Source organism: Hypanus sabinus, unplaced genomic scaffold (assembly GCF_030144855.1).
Source record: "Hypanus sabinus isolate sHypSab1 unplaced genomic scaffold, sHypSab1.hap1 scaffold_1707, whole genome shotgun sequence".
NCBI lineage: Eukaryota > Metazoa > Chordata > Chondrichthyes > Myliobatiformes > Dasyatidae > Hypanus > Hypanus sabinus.
Window position 1 is genome coordinate 27,428 of NW_026779792.1, and position 17,706 is coordinate 45,133.

Sequence of the window (17,706 nt, forward strand, 5' to 3'; positions counted from 1 at the left end):
TATTCCAAATGCATAATATTTCATCAGAGTTGAGAGCGCAGTTCCTTCTGCTGTCTCGGTGCAATAAACCCGCAACGATCTTTGCCCTGGGTTGTCGCTGGAGTTTATAATCTGACAATAAACTGGTCACAAGGTGAATAATAAATCCAAGCGACAGCAACAACCGAACGGAACCAGGATGCGGATTAAGATTCCTTTCTGGAGGTGGTAAAATATCGCGCACTGAAGTATTAATTCTAGTTTGGTCCACAAGTTAGAAAGACTCATTGAAGCAAGGTGAGTCTTTCTGTGGTTTAACACAAGCGTTGTGGAACAGGGTGTGGCGTTACATGCTGAATAGACTGAAGTTCAGGTTTATGAGCGTGTTATCAACTGAACATTGCTCAGGGTGTGTTCACTTACTGTTAGGGACATAAAATCCAGATACTCGGGTTCGCTGAAACCAGACCCAGTGTTCAGCATCAGGTAGGAACATGGACTGTATTCGGCAGTGTTATGGCGTTTTGTAATGGAATGGAAGAATGGAAATATTTCTAATGTTTCTACCATATCAATAAAATGGAGGGTTATGGGGTAGTGTGGGTTTAGTACTTTTTTAAGGATTACATGTGTTGGCACAACATGGAGGGCTGAATGGTCTGTACTGTGCTGTAGTAGTAGTGTTCTTTCGTTCTATCAATATTATCATTGAAATCGCACGGCTTTGCGATCTGAGTGCTTGATTATTCTGTATATGTTGTATTTTATAGAGATGACGAGGTACTTCTGGCAGTGATATTTATATTAACAAATATTGTGGTCGTTCTCACTGGGTGTAGACAAAAACAGCAAATTCTACAGTCATTGGCGCTTTATTCTGAACCCCCTGTACCTAATAATGTGGCCACTGAGTGCATGTCTGGGGCCTTCTGCTGCTGTTCCCCGTCCATTTCAATGCCGACCACTGCACTGTATTCGCTGGCATTCGACTAAGACGGGGAGTTGATTGCATTCGCTGTTATTTAGGAGGTGAGGAGATTTTTTCCACTGGTGGTTAGATCCCTTAGTTGAGCCCTTGCTGGGGACATTGAATATCACGCGGAGTCTAGACAGGAATGTGGAGAACACGTTTGCTACTGTAGGGCGAGCTGAAACAAGTGAAGATAGATGAGGCTATTTTTCTGAGCTGGAACTAGTGTGTCTTTGGATTTCACTTCCTCAAAGGGAAATAGAAACAGAAATTTCTTTCAATGTGTTTAATTCCGCCGAACACATTTCCGGGCAGACAAGGGAATGAAATCTTGCAGGCGGTCGCAGGGGAGTGTCACTGAGATCACAGTCCTGTTGTGATCATAGAGAATGGCGGAACAGGACTGAGGGGGCGAATATCCTGTTACTAATTCAACATACCAACAGCACACTCTGACAAATAACAGACCCGGTGTATTTAACGTTTGATGTTTTTTTTCTTCGATCTCAGACGAGGAACGGTAGATGTATTTGTAAAATAAGTGCGATGCCTGCCAAGTTCGCCAGTGGGATATGGTCATAATTTCATATGATTCTACGTTGACATGGTAACATGTTTCCAGTAAGTGAGCAATAAACTGAATGGGAATGGCGTTCATATCTCGCTGTTGACTTTGACCGGTTGTTATCTCTGGGAGATGGTTATCTCGGCACCGTTCCTCCCGGAACCGCCCATTACTGTAATGGTCCAACTGCGGACTTCTGTTAAAAATGGCTCTTTATAAACAGGGTGACCTTGAAGTCAGCTCCAGGCTGGGGGGGTGGGGGGAGTGGCACAGTAAAATCTAGAGAAAGGGAATGCCTCATGTTCAAAAGAGAATAATATTCCATATCCATAATATTCCATCAGAGATGACAGCGCCCTTCCTTCTGCTGTCTCTGTGCAATAAACCCACAGCGATCTTTGCCCTGACCTGTCGCTGGAGTTTATAATCTGACAGTAAACTGGTCCCAAGGTGAACAATAAATCAAAGCAACGACACCAAAAGATCCGAATCAGGATACGGATTGTGATTCCTCTCCAGAGCAGATCAAATATTCCAGAGAGAGGAATTTACTGCACCGCTTGCACTGCAGTATTAATGCTGGTTCAGACCACTTGTAAGTGTGACTTGTTCATGGAATTAAGCTTTTATGTAGTTTAACACAAGCGTTGTGGAACAAGTTTGGCGTTACATGCTGAATAGGGTGAAGATCAGGTTTATGAGGTTGTTATCAACTGAAAATTGCTCAGGGTGTGTTCACTTACTGTTAGTATCCATAAAGTTCAGATGCTCGGATTCGCTGGAAGCAGAATCAGGAGTCCAGCACCAGGTAAGAACAGGGCCATAGGGGGAATTTTATGGTGTCTTATTACGCCCACTCGTCGCCCTAGTACTGCTATTGTTTCTAGCAGTTCAGTATTGTCCTTAGAATTGTGTGGATTAACGAATATCTGTGTTTCATTCTGTTTGTGTGTGTTTTTTAACAAAAACTTTATATATCTGGCAGTGATATTTAGGATAAAAAATCCTGTAATAAAAGTATGGAAGTCTACACTCAGGGGGCACGTTTTTATGTACCCCTGTACCTAATGATGTGACACTGAGTGAATGTTCGGGGTTCACAGCGGCTGTACCCCGTCCAAATCCAAGGTTATGTGTTATGTCGGTGCGCATGCTTACTTGATTTCTTGCCGCCTTCCTGTCAGATTTAATCAGCCTGACCAATCTCACTAAGCTCTCTCATTAACGGGGCCTTTAGAACTGCCGCTCAGTGCATATTTCTTTGGTTTGTTTCTGGACCATTTTTCCGTAAACCGAGAGATTTATACGTGAAAAGCCAAGTAACTGATGAGTTTCCGTAACACTCAGACCACCCGGTCTGGCACCAGCAATCACTCCATGGTCAACAGACAATAGGAGCAGGAGTAGGCCATCGGCCTTTAGAGCCAGCCTTGCCATTCAATGTGATCATGGCTGATCATCCACAATCAGCACCCCGTTCCTGCCTTCTCCCCATATTCTTTACCTCCGCTATGTTTAAGAGCTCTAGCTCTTTTTTAAAAGCATCCCGAGAATTGGCCTCCACTGCCTTCTGAGGAAGAACATTCTATAGATCCACAACTCTCTTGGTGAAAAGGTTTTTCCTCAACTCTGTTCTAAATGGCCACCCCTTATTCTTAAACTGTGGCCTCTGGTTCTGGACTCCCCCAACATCGGGAAATTTTTTCCTGCCTCTAGCTTGTGCAATCCCTTAATAATCTTATATGCTGCAATCAGACCCCCTCTCATCCTTTCTAAATTCCAATCACATTTATTTCCTATTCACATGGTTGGCCTGAATAACAGCTGAACTTGTTGACCATACCTGCAAGTGTTTATGCTTTGAGTTGCAGGCAGATGATTAACAGATTCGCATTAATGAGCTGGTATACAGTTGTACCTAACAAAGAGGCAATTTAGTGCATTTTCCATTTATACAAACCCTCACCCATCTCGAATATCAACACAGACATTATCTGGGCCTGATTATTGACCATTTGCATGTTTGCAACAACAGGTTGTCGCTGGCAAGGCACTTGACAAAGCATTGTTATAAGGTGGGGGTAACTTGGAGAGAGAGAGAGACCCATCACTGTTCCCTCTAAATTGCGCGTTTTACTTTGTTGTACTGCATTTTTATCCTATCCTTTGATAAATAAAATCAAAAGAATGTTTCTTTCTTGTCAGTCTTCATTCTAAATATTCATAGATGCACATTACAAAAAAGAAGCATATCTACGTTGCTGCGCTTTTTTTCAGTCCGTGTGAACATTTCCGGCTCAGAGCATTGGTTGATCCATGTAGCGTCAAACATGGTAATCAGAGGGAACATTGGAGACTGGACCATGTTACATTCTATGCATATTAATCACGATTGAATATGGTACATTATCGTGCTTCTTGTTATAGACGAGATATTAAAAGTCAATAGGGTAGACAATGTTTCACCGGGAGCCTCTCTGCTGTCCAGGAAATAGTAATGAATAACGCAAGAAAAATTAGTAATAATTTCGCCTTGTCCGAGGGAGCGTACTGTGAGGCAATGACGCTCAAGTGCTTAACAATACAGAACTAACGTTGAGCAGCGAATAACTAGAAGGTCCATTTACTATAAATTCAAGAGCTTTTCATTCTAATTTCTCGAAATATCACTATTAATGCCCCGATTATCACTTTCATTACCTTTTCAGAACACTGGGTGTAGTACCTCCCCCATTATAGGTATGAGCAAGGAGGAGATCTGGGCCAAATGGCGCAATTAAACGTTCAGCATATCACGCCGCATCTTGGATAATCCCAGTTCTGTTGCTGGGTCTTCCACACTGTATTTTGACACTGATCCAATCTGATGTACCGAGTTTCCAGCACATTATGAGAGTGACACAGAAATATGGCATTGGGGTGAAAAGAAGAAGAGCGAGATGTATAACATGTATAGGCAACAGGGAGTACAAAAAGAGTAAGAAAATACTTAAGAAAGAAATCAGGAGGGTTAAAAGAAGACATGAGTTTGTTTTGGCAGTCAGGATGAAGGATAATCCAAAAAACTTCTACAGGTATATTAAGAGCAAAAGGATAGTAAGGGATAAAATTCGGCCTCTTGAAGATCAGAGTGTTCAGCTGTGTATGGAACGAAAAGAAATGGAAGAGATATGAAATCTTTTTATTTGCATCTGTATTTACAAAGGAAACTAGAATGGAGTCTATGGAGACAAGGCAAACAAGTAGGGAGATCATGGAACTTATACAGATTAAAGAGGAGGAGGTGCTTGCTGTCTTGAGGCAAATCAGAGTAGATAAATCTTCAGGACCTGACAGGGTACTCCTTCAGACCTTGAGGGATACTAGCGTTGAAATTGCAGGGGCCCTAGCAGAAACTTTTAAAATGTTGATATCCACGGGTCGGGGGCCGGAGGATTGGAGGATAGCTCATGTAGTTCCGTTGTTCAAAAAAAGACTCAAAAAGTAAGCCGGGAAATCTTAGGCCAGTAAGTTTGACATCAGTAGTAGGTAAGTTATTGGAAGGAATACTAAGAGATAGGATCTACAATTATTTGGATAGACAGGGACTTATTAAGGAGAGTCAACATGGCTTTGTGCGTCGTAGGTCATGGCAAACCAATCTATTATTTTTTTTTGAGGAAGTTACCAGGAAAGTGGATGAAGGGACGACAGTGGATGTTGTATACATGGACTTCAGTAAGGCCTTTGACAAGGCCCCGCATGGGAAGTTAGCTAGGAAGATTCTGTCGCTAGGTATACATGGAGAGGTAGTAAATTGGATTAGACATTGGCTCAATGGTAGAAGCCAGAGAGTGGTAGTGGAGGAATGCTACTCTGAGTGGAGACCTGTGACTAGTGGAGTGCCACAGGGGTCAGTGCTGGGTCCATTGTTATTTGTCATCTATATCAATTATCTGGATGATAATGTGGCGAACCGGATCCGCACATTTGCTGATGATACAAAGTTTGGAGGAGTAGTGGACAGTGAGGAAAGTTTTCGAAGCTTGCAGAGGGATTTGGACCAGTTGGAGGAATGGGCAGTAAAATGGCAGATAGAGCTTAATGCAGATAAGTGTGAGGTACTGCACTTCGAAAGGTCAAACCAAGGTAGAACATACAAGGTAAATGGTAGGACACTGAGGAGTGCAGTAGAACGGAAGGATCAGGGAATACAGATACATAATTCCCTAAAAGTGGCGTCACAAGCAAATAGGGTTGTAAAGAGAACTTTTGGTATATTGGCCTTTATAAATCGAAGTATTAAGTATAAGAGTTGGAATGTAATGGTGAGGTTGTATAAGACATTGGTGAGACTGAATTTGGAGTATTGTGTGCATTTTCGGACACTTAATTACAAGAAGGTTATCAATAAGATTGAAAAGTGCAGAGAAGGTTTACAAGGATGTTGCCGGGACTTGAGAAACTGAGTTACAGAGAAAGGTTGAATAGGTTTATTCCCTGGAGCGTCGGAGAATGAGGGGCGATTTGATAGAGGTGTATAAATTATGATGGGTATAGATAGAATGAATCCAAGCAGGCTGTTTCCACTGAGGCCAGGGGAGAAACAAAATACAGAGGTCATGGATTAAGGGTGAGGGGGGAAAAGTTTAAATGGAATATTAGGGGTGCTTCTTCACGCAGAGGGTAATCAGAGTTTGGAATGAGCTGCCAGATGAAGTGGTGAATGCGGTCTCACTTTTGACATTTAAGTAAAACTTGGACAGATATATGGATGAGAGGGGTTTGGGTTGATATGGCCCAGGTGCAGGTCAGTGGGACTAGGCAGAAAAATGGTTCGGCACAGCCAAGAAGGTTCAAAAGGTCTGTTTCCGTGTTGTAATGTTCTATTGTCCTTTGTCTGCTTCTTGTGTAATTCAGGGCGTCAACAGCAGGTGGAGCTTTCCAGCACTGGGACAAAAGTGCAAACAAGACGACGACAAGCAACCGCAAAGTACACTGCAGATAGTCTGGTCAAATAACACGTACAAACAAGCTGGATGAACTCAGCAGGTCGGGCAGCATCCGTTGAAAGGATCCGTTTCGGGCCGGTATCCTTGACAAGCAACAATCGTCAGTCACAATCAGAATGGCCAAAGGTATGATCAAAGGGATCTTTGAGTTAAACTCTTGTCGCGTTTGTACACAGTAGTTCGGATGAAGAAACTTACACAGATGTTAACAGGGCAGAGAAAAGCTTCATAAAGCAGTGTCATTTATCCACACTGGTTCAGCGGCCTTGAGTAATTGATCAACCCAACTGTTCCAGCGCAGGGACCTGACACCGGTAATGGCTGAATGACTCCGATCACCAGGCAAAGTTTCAGCTGAGTGAAACAAATAGGGACTCCTGAATCAGGTGGTCGTGAGGGAAACACAGACAAGAATGCGACAGCGGTCTTGTGGTTCAGGTAAATGTTCAGGTTCAGGGTCCGCTTCACTTTCAAACATGTACTGAGGTGTAAAGTATCTCCAACCTTCATTTATAACATTTAGAACCAGATAATACGAGCATTTCCTGGAATTCACAGATTGTGTTATAACAGGGCATTTCAGATTTTGTAAGGAAAGCTATCAACTCCCCCCTAGTTTTTATTGGCTGCTGCGCAAAGGAGAAGAGGGGTGTTTCCGAAATCTGTTTTCTGTAACAGAGCGGAGATCATTGCCGGTGTTGGGAATGGCTGAGGATCAGGAGGCAGCTCATTGTAGATACATTTGTGGTCTGGTTGGAGTTTTAATACCCCAGTGAATGTCTAGGCTGTGGAGAAATGGTGAATGTGAGTTTCTAAATTCTTCCCTCTTGAGATGATCTTCTACCTAAATTCCCAGGAACTTTGCTGGAAAACCCGGTAGAACCAATGACAAAATGTCTCTGTCACATGTAGACATTGTGATTGTGCTTAAATGTGTGATTACAGGTGGAATAAAACAGAGGTTACAGCCTGGAAACAGGTCCTTCTGCGCATATAATTCATTCTGATCTAAATGCCTGAGCTTGTCCCATTTTCCTGAAGTTTCCTGAATCCCGACTCGGTGCCTGAGTTGAAAGTGGAGTTCCTGCTCGATGTTCATGCCCTGTGTCCGCCCCTGATTATTTTATATTCATATATGTGTGTAAGGTCGCACTTCAGGTTCCTGAGCTCCAGGGCAAACTGTCCTAGCCGAACACACAAACCAACCCCCTAGCCCAGTCCCGTAGTGGTCATTCTCCACTACACACATTCCAGCTTAAACACCTCCTTCCTATAGTTTAGCAACTACAACTACACACAAAGCTCTCGAAGCGAGACTTTGCCAATGACTTGCATGGTTGTTACATGACGATCATCAGACAGGGGATAAGATGGGAACTGGGGAGCGGTCAGCATAGAACTCAAGGTAATGGTCATTCTGCGACCCAGGTGACTGGACGATGTGCCTCCCAAGGGAATGGTCAGTCTGTGGCCAAGGGGACTGGGCATCGTGTGATAAAGCAACTGGAGAATGTGTCATCCAGCAGACTGGACCATGTGTAATCCCGTTGCTGGTCTGTGTGTGACACAGACTACTGAACAGTAAGTGACCCAGGGAGATTTTAGCTTTTGGAAGATAATCGCAGTGATATTTCCCAGTATCGCCAGACATCGTTGCATTAAGATCCCTTGGTCATCCGTGTGTTCAGCTGCTGTGAAGTCACTGATCAGTTTTACTGTGTCTATCCTGTAATTTTACTGGGAGTGAATGTATCCAGTCACCAGCTTATTGTGATGGTCACCTGACAGGATGTACGGTTCACATTACCCAGCACAGTCCCACTCCAAATCCGATCAGCCAGAGTCTCAGCTCCATTGCAGTCTGAATCAGTTTTGTTCAGATCTAAATCATACTTGTATAACCTGCAATTCATCACTTATTTCAGGTAGGAAATCGAAAGGAGAACGGAAAGTACTGAAGAGGTTTTTACCAGGCGGATCATCGAGAGAAGATGATCGGGACATGGGAAGCAAGGTACCAAAGCAGGGTCAGACTGAAAGCAATGTCCCAATGGAATGCAGTCCAGCCGCAGCGGAAGTGGAGCAAAGTCAGCACAGAGACAGTGACGTCAGAGACACTGATCAGGACCCTGGAACCAGCACAAGTGAGGCGACTGTCTGTCAGTTCGGAAGCTTATTAAACACGGAATTGTCAAGTCCCCAACAAAGTGCGAGTGAGTGAAATATGAGGGTGAGGTGCTCAAAGAATGTGGCAGGGAGGAGGGTAAAGGTGAGGGCTTGTTGAAGGGTTGGTCAGATGAGTGTGGTGTGTGGTGTGGGTGTGGTGCATGTGGTGTAGTGGGCAGCCGTTACCCCACTGCAAGAAATGAACTACCTGCTCTGAGGATTTCCAGGATGTGTATTGGAGGAAATATAGCTGTCCAGATAAGGAGAGTATTTCCGGGATGGGAATCAAGGAAAATGTATTCGCCAGGATGGAGAGTGTATCTCTGTAAAGCGAATATCACCGACTGTCCTGACATTTATTGCCCATCCAAAACTGAAACAGGTGAGTGGGTGGGATGGGGGATGGACTGGTTTGCATTAAATGTGGTCCTTCTATTAACCTAATGACTAGGACTTTATTGGTTCGGTTTTAAGTCCAGTGTTGGAGATGGGGAATTAATCCATTTTTGTTTCTGTGAGCAGGTTCAAGTCATATTTTTTTTTGTTGAGTTGGGTGAGACAGTGGAGAGGAGGGATATCTGAGTTCAAGCCTACATTTTCCTTATTATATTCACAGATCCAGAGTTCACAATCTCTGACCTCCTGGCAGAGGGGGGCGAATATCGATTGTACCAACTGACAAAGTTCTATCGAGACCGACTCAAACAAGCAATTGAAGAAAAGGTTGAAAGACTCGGTTGGATGTTGACAAAGGAGGGACATTTCAGTAGAGAAGAGAATGAGGTGAGTGTAGTGTGTGTAATTGTTACAGAACTGTATAGTGTATAGTGACAAAAATTAATCTCCTTCACGTTCTATGAGTTCTAAATGGAAATGGAGACATTGATTTCTGACTTGTCTCTCGCAGATCTAGTTTCAGCTGTTAAGTTGAGGAGCAATGGGTCCTACAGGTTCAGTGTCACCTTTAATTCTCACACCTGCTGTGTTTATCAGTGTGAAACAAGAGCAGTGGCTGCAGATCTGGAATTTGACCAGACATTCAGTCTGAAACCAATTTCAAATCTTGTCTGAACCATCGGGCAGATTCACCTCATCTCATTAATCCAGGATGAATATTAAACTGGCAGATTGTAAATTGGGCCAACCGGATCCACTGCAGTACTTGACGGAGGAAAACCTGTTAACCACATCTTGTCTTGACTTCATGAGTTCCCAAACAATGTGTGGCTGACTTGCCATAGGCCTTGAAACAGGCCTTTTGGCCGGTCTATTCCAGGCCAGTCTGTATAAACTACCTACCGGGCCATGGTGCTCTATACCCATATCAATCATGAATCTAACCGTTTGTACCGTTTGTGCTGCTAGCTAGTTTCACACTCTCACCACCCTCTGAGTCAACAAGTTTTACCTTTGCACCCCTTGAACTTTTCACCTTTCACCCTTTACTGATAACCTCTTGTTGTAGAACCTCTTTACCTCAGTACAAAATGCCTGCTTGCACTTATCCTATCCGTACCCCATGTAATTGTGTAAACTTCTATCTAATTCCCCTCAATCTTCCTCATCCCAATGAATAAAGTCCTAACCCGTTCACTCAATACTTATAACTTAGGTCTTCCAGTCCTGGCAACATCCTTGTAATGTTTTTTTTTTCTGTACACTTTCAAACTTATTTCCATTTGTCCCGTAGATAGTTAAGCAGAACTGCACATAATATCCAAATTAGGCCTCACCAACTCCTTATACCCCATCATATCCCATCTACTCTACACGATATTTTCATTTAAGAAGGTTAATGCACTGAGAAAATTTCTTTCAGAGCATAGCAACACTTGCCGCCACTTTCAATGGCTTATGGACCTGTATTCCCAGATCACTTTGTTCTGCCAGTCGCTGTGTATGATCTACCCTGCTTGTTCCATCCGAAGAGCAACATCTTGCAGCTGTCTGCATTAAATTGCATCGGCGCCTTTTAAGGCCATTCTCCAGTTGGTCCAGTCCCCACTGCAAGCCCTTGTAGTCTTCCTCTTTGTCCACTGCACCTTCCCAATGTTGGAGTCATCAGCAAATTTGCTGATGCTGTTAACCATAATTTCATCCAGATCATTGATATAGATGACAAACAACAACAGGCACAGCGCCGATCCCCGTGACACTACACGAGTTACAGGCGCCAATCAGAAATGCAACAGTCTATAGTGACACTGCAGATTCTTCCAAAAAATTTAGTGTCTAATCCAGTTTACTACTTTATCTTGAATGCTACGCAACTGAATCTTATAGACCAACCTCCTATACGGGACCTTGTCAAATACCGTACTGAAGTCCATGTAGACAATATCCACAACCTTGCCTTCATCAACTTTCCTGGTAACATTCTCGAAAATCTCTGAAATTTATTAGATTGGAAAGATCACACACAAAGCTGATATCTCATGACCACAAACATCAATAGTTTGATCTAAAAGGGCAGAAGAAAGCACAACACATAAAATGAATCTGCCAACTGACTGATATCTCATGATCCCAAAAATTAACAGGTTGTCCTGAAAGGGAAGGGGCAAACAAAAAAAAAATCTGCTAACTTGCTGAATATCTGACTAACGAGAGACAGGGACACACCATTTCAGGTCCCACTCCCTGATGCTCACAAACAGTGATGGTCTTGTCTTCGATCTGACCTACTCAGCCATGAGTGGTATTAGACAATCAAGTGCGTTACACCCGTGAGTGACTCTGTTCTCGTTGGGATTCATTGGCGCTGTCTGTAATGAATCAGACAGTCATTATGCAAAGGCAAGAGAGGTAATCTGTAAATGTGATGCTCAACTATACATTCATCATCTGGAGACGTCTGCTTTAAATTTTAAATTTTTTAACCTTTAAATCTCTTTCACAGCTTTACTCCTCAGACCTGGTAACAGTAAAACTGAGGGATTATTTTACAGTACAGTGGACCGTCAGGGAATTATGCTGATTTATTCCATAATTGTTGTCCATTATTCATGTTATGGAAAACATTTCCAATTCCCTACTGGTAACTGTTCTAGGAGATCACTCATTCAAATTCGGGACATAGAACATAGAATAGTACAGCACAGTACAGGCCCTTCAGTCCACAATGTTGTGCCAACCCTTAAACGCTGCCTGACCCTTATACCCTGCCTCTCTTATTTCTCAGACCAATGTCCTAAGCCCATCCATATTCAGTTACCTTAATTCCATCATAGGTGTATGTTGCTTGAAGACTATTCAATGTTTAATTCATAATTCCTCAGTTAATCGGGAAGCCCATGCCTGCATTCAGGAAGTCATTAGCATTTTACGGTATGAATGCCAGGCATGAACCACCTCCATTTAAAAGACAGCCGCACTGATATTCCTTAATGCTCTTCATCCCACCCCTCCGTTCTTTTATCATTTCGCATTTCCCACTCCCCCTCCTACTTTCAAATCTCTTAGAATCTTTCCTTTCAGTTAGTCCTGATGTATGGTCTTGGCCCGAAACGTCGACAGCGCTTCTCCATATAGATGCTGCCTGGCCTGCCGCGTTCCACCAGCATTTTGCGTGTGTTGCTTGAATTTCCAGCATCTGAAGATTTCCTCATGTTTGTTCCTTAATGTTCTGTTGTCTTTACACATCATAAGACCATAAGGCATCGGAGCACAAATAGGCCATCAGGCCCATAGATTCTGCTCCGTCATTACATCATGGGTGATTTACTATCCCTCGCAACTCCATTCTCCTGACTTCTCGCAGTGAACTTTGCTGACCTGACTAGTCAAGAATTTACCAACCTCTGTTTTAAATATACCCAGTGACCTGGTCTCCGCAGCTGTCAGTGACAATGAATTCGACAGATTCACTACACCTTGGCTAAAGAATCTCCTCATCTCTGTTCTAAATGGACGTCCATCTAATCTGAGGCTTTTCCATTTGGTTCTAGACTCCCCCACTTAGAAACATAATCTCCAAGTCCTCTCAATGCCTTTCGACATTCCACAGGTTACAATTAGATTCCGCTCATCCTTCCACACTCCAGCCAGTACAGGCGCATCCAGGAATCATTTTCATCAAAATCAGGTTTAATATCACTGGTTCTGTCAGTTTTGATTCTTCTCTGGATTTTTCAAAATGCCATCAAGTATTTTCACTGATCAGGGGACTAAAACCGTTCACAATAGGCAAGTACGGTCTAGCCAGTGCTTGTTCATATATTCTAATCCACTCGAAATGAATGCTAACAGTGTTTTTTGCCTTTCCTAACACCGACTCAAGCTGCAAGGAATCCAGCACTAGGTCTCCAGAGACTCTTTACAACTCTGATATCTGAATTTTCTCCCAGATTCAAAAATAGTCTATGTCTTCATTAGTTCTGATGAAGTGTATTGTTACGTACTCGTGACACGTGACAGTGGCACCCTTGTCACGTGACTGGGGTCGAAGCTATACTGGACTTGAGGTAATGGTCTTGTGATGGTGGAGTGATGTCATTTTCCCGCCAGTAGAGATCATGTGACATGTTTTTTTACAGGGTATAAAAGGAAGAGCACACCCTGTGAGGAGGGGCATTTCATGGCTGGGTTTGCCCTGTTGACTTCATGCCACTGCGTGATTTAATATTATGACGCAGTTTAGTTGAAAGATGAATTTTTATTTAATGCCTAAAGTTTACAAGTTCATTGCCAGCAGTTTCTTTACAATACTGCTAGTTAAGAATCAGTGGAGAGTGGAGATCGGAGTTCGGGAGATAGAAGATCGAGGAGAATCGATTGCGACGGTGAAACGGGTTCGACCTTGTTGAATCCTTATTCGGAAGGATTTCGTTGACTTTTCTCGTGTTAATCTCTGCGGGATAGCAGAAAAGATTGAGGACTGTGCCTTTAAGCCGTTACGTTTCGTAAATTCTTCGTGGGATGTTCGACGCCGGGGATCGAAGCAAAACGACGTGAAGGAGAATTTAAATCATCTTAACAAGTCTCTCCCTTAAATGGACTGTGAGCATTTTGAACTTGTGGTCATCCTACTTTCGAGAACTGATTTTGCAACATCGCTTTAAGAACTGTTTGAGCCGCATCGCTTTAAGAACTTTTTACCCTGCCGCACAGCAGCTGATTTCCGGTTACGTTAGAGTCTGTTTACTTTTGGAGGGTTTGTTTTCAGTGTTTAATAAACGTGTTATTTGTTATATAAACCCTAGCCTAACTCATATATTTATTGTTCCCTGAATACGTAATAGTATGGCTATGAACCTCCCTATACTACATTCCAATTGCCACTGATTTGTCCATTTTCCATCGGTCCATGTCCTCCCGTGAAATCCCTGCTTCCTCAACACTTCCTGTCCTTCCCCATATCTTCGTAACGTGCAAAACCTTGACCATAATGTTTCAAATGATTGACATAACGGAAAAAGAAACTTTCCCAAAACCAGCCACGGCAGAACACCACTGGTCAGCAAAATCCAACAAGAAAAAGCCCTATTTGATCCCATTCTGTGCTTCCTGATATCCAGACAAAATCTTGAGAAAACATGGATCCTCTATCCATGTTAGTGTCTTTCTTGTCCTACTGTCGGCCCTGGTCTTGTGAAACAGCGTCATGTACGGTATCTAGTCAAAGGTCCTCGGCAAGTCTTAAGTAAACAACTTGCACTGACTCGCTGCTGTCGACCCAACATGCTATTCTCTCAAAACATTCCGTCCGGTCGGTCAGGCAAGATTCCCTTCCATGGATTTTGGCCTTTTTTTACCATGTGCATCCAAATACCTCAGAAACCTTGTCCTCAGTTATCGACTGCTGACATCTTCCAAAACGCTGATCAGACTAACTGACCTATAATCTAAAATGGTCGGTCCTCCGGAACCATTCCGTAATCTAGTGATTCTTGAGCGATTATTACTAATGTCTCCACAATCCCTTCAGTCTGCTCTTTCAGAAGCAATCGGGTGCAGTTTATCGGGTCTTGTAGCTTTAGTTTTTTTGTTTGTTGGGTAGTAGAGTTGGTCTCTTGACGGTGTGTCTGGGTAGTCTTGTCTGGTGGGTTTGGAGTTCGTTTCTGGAGAAAGCGCTAAAATGGTAGCACGATATTAACACGCAGCAGCCTCTCCGGCTCTGGATTTGGGGAGTACAAACGTTATGTAGATTTTCTGGTGTCGTCTTTTTTGTTGTCTGCTTTCGTGATATCATTCTGGAGGAACGTTGTCTCATTTTTTAACTACATTGCATTTGTGGTTTGTAAATAACAATATAAACTGAACTGAACTGAACTGACTCATCTATCTTCAGAACTTTCAGCTTTCATTGTTTCCTTTTATAGAAAGTCACTGAACTGACAGAGAAGGGAAACCGGACAGAGAGTTCCATACTCTTCCTCAGTTTGGTGATGGGCAAAGGATCCCGGGTCCGGAGGGCGATGTGGGAATGCTTTGTGACATGGAGGACTGAGTTACCGAAGCTGGACAGAATACTGAGGGAAATACAGGAACTCGGTATGTTAAAACCACGCACTAAACACAAAGGCACATTGAAATAAACATTTTAGTTACATTGATTATTTTAGCTCTGTTTCCATGGATGTGTTTTTTTAATTATTTAAACAGGTCCTGATCCACAGGAATACATGAACATCGCCCAGGGGTTATCTGAGTTACCCACTCAACTGATAGGTGAGTGATGAAACGCACAGTTTAAACCACATCTTAAATAATAGTCTGGGACTTTGCAAAACCAGGGAATCAAAATTCACCAGTAATCATTCGCTGAAATCTGAAATCTGCAGATGCTGGAATTTGAAGCAACACACACATAATGCTGATGGAACGCAGCAGGCCAGGCAGCATCTATAGGGAGAAGTACAATCCGCTATTGACTTCCACAGAGTTTGTCTGGCATTTCCTTTTCACCTGTTACTGCATCGACAACATCATTTTTCAGTGGTCCGATATCTTTTTTCTAATTCTTTAAGGATCTGGGAAAGAACAAAAATACCTTGGTATTCTTTCTTATATTATTAAGCATATCCTTGCATTTCCCTCACAGTCATGTATATCTAGGAGCATCTATGACATAGTTGCCTCTGACATGACCCAGGCAGTAAATACCAGGCACCCACAACTATGTGGAAAAAAAACCTACCGACAATTGCTGTGTGTTTACCCCATCTCACCTTAACCAAAGGCCCTCTGGTATTAGACACCAGTCTTATGTAAAAATAAACTAACAGAATAAAGGCTGACGACCTAAACTTGAACACCTCTGTCAGATCTCTATTCTACCACCAGAGTAAACAAAGTTTATCAAACCTCTACTTGTAGCACATGCAACAGAATCCAGGCAACATCCTGATGAACCTGTTCTGCACCCTCTCCAATCCTTCCAAGAGCTGGACAATCAGAAGTGAATACAATAATCCAGATGCTCCCTAAAACCATAAGACCTAAGAGTAAAATTAAGCCAATCGGCTCAGTGAATTTGCTCGGCAAATCCTCTCAACCCCATTATTCTGCCTTCTCCCAGTAATCGTTGATGCTTTTCCTAATCAGGAACATATCGACCTGAGTAATGACTTTTCTTCCGCAGCTGTCTATGACAATAATTTCACAGATTCATCACCCGCCAGCGAAAGAAATTTCTCCCAGTGTGGGTCCCCGGTAGCCAGGACAATTCCCCACAGTACTCAAGCATGTTAATTTTCTGTATGAGCCTCCAATGTCAGATCTTGTCGAACACCCAACTAATATCCAAGCTGACAATATCCATGTGTAACTTCATTCATCACCTTTGTCACCTCAATCAGGTTAGCAAGATTCCACTACCACCGCCCAAAGTCTCTTTGCTGAATCCAACCTTCCTCAAATATTCTCTCTTTCATACTCCAAAGGGGCAGAGGATATAAAAGGATGAATGTATGTACCACCACCCTCAAGGACATCTTTAATTCTGCTGTTATAAGACTATTGAATGGTCACCTACTATGTTATTATTGACTCTTAAAAATACTAAGATAATTTTATATATAAAATTGCAACATCGTGCATCTCGTAACTAATTACCACTCACTTAGGTAACCACAGTAGATATACAGAAGAGCAATAAGAATACAGTTTGGATATGATCCGATTTAAGGAACAACTAATAATAGATTATGTATCCATTGAGCACTGGGGAGAGCAGAAATCGTTGGATGTTATATTGGCTATCAAAAACCATTAGATTCTGTCTCTCACATGGTTAACAGATTCCAATATTATATAAGATGCATTCAATACTTGTGAAATTTCTACAACATCTAATGAAGTACAATAAACACCCTATTAACAACCACAACTGTTACCAAAATAAATAGAGCCATTGTCCAGAGTGACACATTAGACCCACTATGGTTTTGTCTGGCGTTATATCTAAACTTGAATTTCCTGAACAGAAAAAAAATCAGCTGTCAATTCGGAAAAATAAAACAAACGATTTACAGTTTGCCACAGCTATATATGGATGATTGGTAATTAGTTGTTCTTGCATCAGTAAAGCTAAAACAATTAATTCAAATAATGGAACTAATTTCCAAAGAAACCATGTATAGCTATGCACGTCTGTGTGATTCTATAAAATAGGAAATTAAATAACTTGTGCAGAAATAGAAATAAAAAAAGAGATTAGTGAGTCACTATGGATGGGTTCAATGTCCATTCGGAAACTGGATGGCAGAGGAGAAGTTGTTCCTGAATTGTTGAGTGTGCGCCTTACTCCGATCCTGTACAGTAGTCCCCATGAACCAGACTGTGATGCAGCCAGTTGCAATGTTCTGCAAGTTACACCTGTAGAAATATTCGAGTGATTTTTGAAACTCCTGATGAAATATAGCCACTTTCTTTGTAGCTGCATCCATATATTAGATCCAGGTCAGATACTTGGAGATATTGATACCCAGTAATTTGAAATTGCCCACACTCTCCACTTCAGATACCTCTGTGAGGACTGGTGTATTGTGTTCGCTCATCTTACCCTTTCTGAAATCCACAATTAGCTGCAACGG

The 17,706-nt window shown here is 42.5% G+C and overlaps 1 protein-coding gene across 1 annotated transcript in view; it reads left to right on the forward strand.

Moving 5' to 3' along the window:
- The window catches only part of LOC132387301 (uncharacterized), a 38,090-nt gene that overhangs the window by 7,534 nt on the left and 12,850 nt on the right, over window positions 1–17,706 (forward strand). The window contains exons 2-6 of the mRNA XM_059959658.1: window positions 6,414–6,486; window positions 8,431–8,592; window positions 9,288–9,454; window positions 14,992–15,163; window positions 15,275–15,340. Of these exons, the coding sequence (XP_059815641.1) occupies window positions 6,414–6,486; window positions 8,431–8,592; window positions 9,288–9,454; window positions 14,992–15,163; window positions 15,275–15,340 (640 nt within the window). The remainder of the gene's footprint in view (window positions 1–6,413; window positions 6,487–8,430; window positions 8,593–9,287; window positions 9,455–14,991; window positions 15,164–15,274; window positions 15,341–17,706) is intronic.